Source organism: Humulus lupulus, chromosome X (genome assembly GCF_963169125.1).
Source record: "Humulus lupulus chromosome X, drHumLupu1.1, whole genome shotgun sequence".
NCBI classification, from domain to species: Eukaryota; Viridiplantae; Streptophyta; class Magnoliopsida; order Rosales; family Cannabaceae; genus Humulus; species Humulus lupulus.
The window spans coordinates 258,429,867-258,435,650 of record NC_084802.1 but is presented as its reverse complement, the minus strand read 5'-3'; the positions used below and the strand labels follow the sequence as shown (position 1 = coordinate 258,435,650).

Sequence of the window (5,784 nt, the reverse complement as noted above, 5' to 3'; positions counted from 1 at the left end):
GCCGACATCCCCGTCGGCCACACTTCCGGTTGGGTCAAGGCTCTGATACCATTTGTGACTCCCCACGTCACTACGGCTGCTTTCTGGGATGACGATTGGCCCTGCAAACCAACATGAGTCTTTTCACCGTGCTTTGTCCTCACTCACATGCTTCCAAGGAAAACTTCCCAAGAGGTCACCCATCCCTAGATTACCCCAGGTCAAGCATGCTTAACTTTGGAGTTCTCAAGTGATGGGCTACCGAAAAGAAGATGCATCTTGTTGATATAGGTAGTACCCATCAATCCATTTAAGCCCTCTTCAACTGTGTAGTCCCATACCTACACAGTCTTAGAATCATCACACTTGACCTTCCCCAGGCAGTGTGGGATTGCACAGCTTACCCGGTCTTTCCCCTTACGGATCACGGGATTCTGACTGTCACAAAAAGCATTTACTCATTTCTAATTTGCCCAAAATTTCTCCCCAAATATGCTTCAGATCTCAAAAATTCCAGAAAAAGCCCTCCTTTAAAATGAAGCCCTGGGTCCTTTATTTATAGTACCCAGGGCCTGTTACATGATCAGTAATATTGGGATCGTGGTTTGGTACACGATTATCAGGTAGTGGAGATACGTGTCCACCTCCCCATGATTATGAGATTGTGGGTTTCTCGTTGTTTCTCTAGATTGTGGTAGATAATGCATGGTTGAAACCTCTAGGAAAATGTTAAGTCCTGGTTGGTCTATGAGACCTAGGTGCTAGGCCTGATAACCCTCTGGGTGCTGGACCCGTTAATCCTCTGGGTCCTGGACCTGTGATCTTCTGGGTCCTGGACCTGTGATCTTCTGGGTCCTGGACCTGTTTGATCTCAGTTTGAACGAGTGCGAGTATTTCTTGGTGAAGTGTACTTGGGAGTTTAGGTCGACCACCCTATGAAGAATAGGGTAGGCCAACCACCCAGGGGGTTCTTGAGCAAGTCAGGCCGACCACCCTTGGGGTAGGGGTTAGGCCGACCACCCTTAGGGGCTCTTGGGCATATTGGGGCCGACCACCCCTGGGGGGTTCTTGGGCGTGCTTAGGCCGACCACCCCTAGGGGGTTTAGGCCTGATTGACTTCCCTCTAGGTCCTGGACCTATCTTTTTTGCTCGTTGGTCTTTTCTCAATACTTCGTTGTTTTTTCCTGATTTGTGATGCCACGTGCCGCATTCTCATTCGCCACGTCATCCTCGTATTTTTGAGGGATAACACTCATAATACTAGAGACTCGTGGACAAGGGTTCTTTTATTACCTGAACCACGTAAAAGTTTTTCTGTTCTTACAGTCATTTCTTTAATCTCTCTTATTAAGGTTGATAGCGAAAAATGCAGTCAATAATTATAAATAACAAAGGTCATTTTAAAATATTACTAAATTTTTCCTCATATTATAATTTATAAACGATTTTACTCATGAAATAATTTTTTAGCAAAATTAAAAAATACAGCTATTAAATACTAGAATCAAGTATAATTTTTAAAAATACAAAAATATTTTTAATGATATTTCATTTGTTATTTTAAACTAAAATAATGTTATAAATGCTTTACATATTATTTATTTAAATAAACAAACGCTATTTATCATTTTATAGTTTAATATATGTATACTTATTTTTATATTATAAGCTTCAAAAATAAAATAAGTCATTAACTAAAAAATGATTGGTTTAAGATTTTTTTCTTAAAATAATAATAATAATTTTGAAGTGTTTCATATTACTAGTATCTGAAAACCAGGGTTTCACTTGAACTCAGAATTAGGAAAAGTTAAAACCCCTATAGTTCAGTTTCTCGGGTTAGAAAAAATTCAAATATAGTATCAAACATAAAAAAATGTTCAAATTGTCATTCACGTCTCCAGATTCTTTCGCACCAAACAACCCCTTTAGGTTTTTCCCTCAATTTTTTAGATTTCTCTCAGACAAAGCCTCGCCACCAGTATCTTTGTGTGTGGGTGGTGCTCCGGCCTAGAGGCCTTGGATCCCTCGAAGGACAAAGGTCCATGTTACAGTTGGTGTTTGTGTGTTCCTTTACTCTCTTTGTTTCGTGCATGCTATCTCTCCCCCTTTCCTGCGGTGGGTCATCATCTTGGGGTACAATGCTTTTTCAGAAGGCTTCGCGATGTCAGATCTAGCGGCTATTGGGGTCCTAGTGATGGCGTCGGTTCGGTTGGCCGGCCCATGGTGGTGGCTGTCTTTTTGATGGCCCATGGAGGGAGCATTTTGCATGGGAAGGGGTCTCGCTGTGCAGAGTGGCTGCTGTATTGTTAATCTTCTCCACTTTGGAGTGCTTTTGTGTGTGGTGATGTATTTTTCTAGTTTTTGTTTGGTTTGCCTTTTTAGTTTTTGTTTGCTTTTACGTTTTTTCAATAATGATATTTATTACCTTGTCCTTAAAGGACTGTGGCTTGTGCCATGTTTTGGTCATGATCCCTCCCCTTTTATTGGACGTAAAAGGCTTTATTCATTTTGTTTTGGATCGCTGAGTCAGTGTGATTAACAAAATCGACATTGTTATATCTTGGAAAGGCAACTCATTGTTTATTGTCTCTGTATAGAGGTTTGATTAAGTTTCTATCTTGATATATCTATGTGTTACTTCCATCATTGAAAACGGCTTGGTTAACTTTATTTGGGTCATCTATGAGATCTGTGTTTTCTCTTTGAGCACTTATATTGGACTTAAGACAATTTAACCTTTGAATGAAATATAATTTCTCCTATAAAAAAAAACATGTAAGATCTCCCTAAAATATGATTTCATATGATTGGTAGCAAACAAAGAAAATGTACCCCGTGATAACAAAATGTACAATTCCACTTCTTGCCGAAAAACTTTCCCAAATGAAAAAGAATGATTGTTCATTGATAAAAAGATGGTATGTAGTTTGAACAGTATATATGTGTGTATAGATAAGATCTAGTAAAGCGATTGAGATCTAGTAATTCTACCAAACTAGTAGGTACATATATACGGAAAAAAAATGGACGGATAAATATAAAACCAATTATAAGTTGTCTACATCAAATCTATAAAATAAAAACATATAAATTTGATTCCCCAAAAGTAAAAGGCGTTATGAATCTAGAGGCATATGAAATCTATAGAAGCTATTTGTGGATTGGCAATTTCTGCATAACTCGTTGGCTTGATAGCCCAAATGGCAACACAAGCAAACAGCACCATGAGATTGAGAAACAACAGCCGCCGCGACCGCTGCCGTGTTCGGCGACTGCAGGGCCCCATTAAACAACTGGTGTTGGGGAATTATGTGTACTAATTTAGACTGAGCTGTATCACGAGACTGAAATGGGCCAATCCCAATCGAAAGCTCCAAATTGAGTACTGGCCTCTGATCCTGAACGAACACTGGCTTCTCCTTTTCTGGTCGTTGGTCATCTTCGGTTGTTGTCCCGCTGCTTGTGCAATAATTAGTGTCTTCTAGTACTGTCTCTGTTATGGGTTCCTTAACAGACTTATTGGGTGGCGCCACCGTGGCTTTTCTTCGTCTGGCCTCAGCCATGAGATTGATTTCGGCCACAGGCAAAGCCGGCGGAGACCCATTTCTGAAATCCAAAGCGGCGGCCCCGGGCCCGGCCCCGGCCACGTCGCCGGCGGTTTCGTTGAGGTGCCGGTGAGTTTGTGGGTCAAGACCCTGGCTTATGAGTTTGCGCTTTATGTGAGTGTTCCAGTAATTCTTTATTTCATTATCAGTTCTTCCGGGTAATCTTCCAGCAATTAAGGACCATCTAAAGAAATAAATTAAGAATACCCAATTTAGAAAAATGGCTTTTAAACATATATTATAATAAAAGGAATGGTTTTTAATTACTTGTTTCCGAGTAAACTATGGAGCTTGATGATAAGTTCATCTTCTATTTCGGTGAAATTCCCTCGTTTGAGATCAGGACGAAGGTAGTTTATCCATCTGAGTCTGCAACTTTTGCCACACCTGAGCAACCCTGAAATTTATATGATACATATATTTAGCAACAGCGTAAAAAGGAACAACAGATATGGGTTTGAATTACAATTATGATTAGGGTTAACTATTAATTAAGAAAAGGTTAATACGAACCGGCGGCTTTGGGGAGGGAACGCCAGCAGCCTTCTCCATGGAGGCGGATGTAGTCGATAAGGCGCTGGTCTTCTTCTTTGGTCCAGGCACCTTTATTGGTATGAGCTTTCTCGCAGCAAGGCGACCGACCCATCTATTTGTTGTTTGTTGTAATCGAGAACTGCCTGCCTAGCTAGTAATAAAGCTTTTTCGCTACTTAGACTCGTGCGACGTGGATAGATATGTTTTGGTTTTGGTTTTGTTTTGTCTCTACCAGTTTAGAAAACTCAGAACTCAAAGGAAAGAGAAAAAAAAAATACAAGAGTTTTGGGTTTGAATGAAAAGGGAGGGATTTGTGTGATATATATATATATATGTATGTGTATATATGTAGACGTATGTTTGTAGTAGGGAAAAGAAAGAGTGGACAGAGACAATTATAAGAGAGAAAAAAGGCAAGGGAAAATTGGAGGCAAGAGACTCGGATCAAAGAAAGAAGAGGTGTGTGACTGTGGAGATTTGACCTTGTTGTTGGTGAGAAAGACAAGTGGTTAATTAGTAGTTATAGATGGGGCTGTGGTTTGGTAGGTAGCTCTACTTTTACGTCTTATTCGCCTCCTTTTATGGTCTTTGCCTTTTTTTTTCTTTTTCTTTGAAACAAATAAAAATAAAAAATATATTTGAAACAAATAAAAATACCAAATTATATTGTTAAAAGAGTTCCCTTTATTAATTAGTTTAAGTTTAGAAGGTGAATCATGAGATCAGGCTTGTATCGGAGAAAAGACTTAAAAGAGATTAGGTATGATCAATTAAAGCATTAAAAAATAAGGTGCCATCACTTGAGGCACATGGTGGTCTGTACCAACCAAAGAAACAAAAACCATTGGTTACCAGTTTTTACGGCGGAATACATACTAATAACAGCAGAAAGATTATTTAATATTTGTATGTGGAAATTGTCTTCTTGTTATATTATTTATAATAAATGTTTAGATTAAATAAAAAAGACAAAGTGTGTCACATATTGTATCATAACATATATGGGAGTTGTATTTTTGAAAAGTGTGAATATCCAAATGTATAATATATTTGGGATTACAAAAATAGTTACAAATTTATAATTCTCAAATATTATCCAATAATGTGTAGATTTGATGTCACACAGTTTGATTTAAATTTGTCAAAGCCATAAGTGATAAGGCTATTGGAGACATGATTTTATCCCCATAATGTGTTTGGAGGTTACAAAATCATGTAGGAAAAGTACAAAACCGTTTGGAAAAATTGCACAAAAGTGTGTGCTGAAAATGGGTTGTGACCGCGGCCACAAGTGAGACTGACAGCCAAAGCCATTTTTCCATTTCAATTTTGAACGGTTCTAACAACTCATGTATGTGACAGTCAGAATCTCATGATCCGCAGAGGGCAAGATTGAATAAAAACTGTGCAATCCTACATCGCCAATGGATGGTCAAGTGTGATGATTCTAAGACCGTGTAGGTATGGGACTGCACAGTCGAAGATGACTTAAATGGATTGATGGGTACTACCTATGCCAACAAGATGCATCTCCTTTTATGCAGCCCATCATTTGAGAACTCCAAAGTTAAGTGTGCGAGTGAGGACAAAGCACACTGGAAAGACTCGTGTTGGTTTGTAGGGCTAGTCGTCATTCCAGGAAGCAGTCATAGTGACGTGGGAC

The 5,784-nt window shown here is 39.1% G+C and overlaps 1 protein-coding gene across 1 annotated transcript; it reads right to left on the bottom strand.

Moving 5' to 3' along the window:
• Positions 1 to 2,857: 2,857 nt before the first annotated feature.
• On the bottom strand, positions 2,858 to 4,604 carry LOC133804015 (transcription repressor MYB6-like). The gene is made up of 3 exons (XM_062242159.1): positions 4,101 to 4,604; positions 3,855 to 3,984; positions 2,858 to 3,771 (listed from the first exon to the last, which is right to left on the bottom strand). Exons 1-3 carry the CDS (start codon positions 4,231 to 4,233, stop codon positions 3,099 to 3,101), a joined length of 936 nt encoding a protein of 311 aa, XP_062098143.1. The 5' UTR covers positions 4,234 to 4,604; the 3' UTR covers positions 2,858 to 3,098.
• Between the last annotated feature and the right edge of the window lie 1,180 nt (positions 4,605 to 5,784).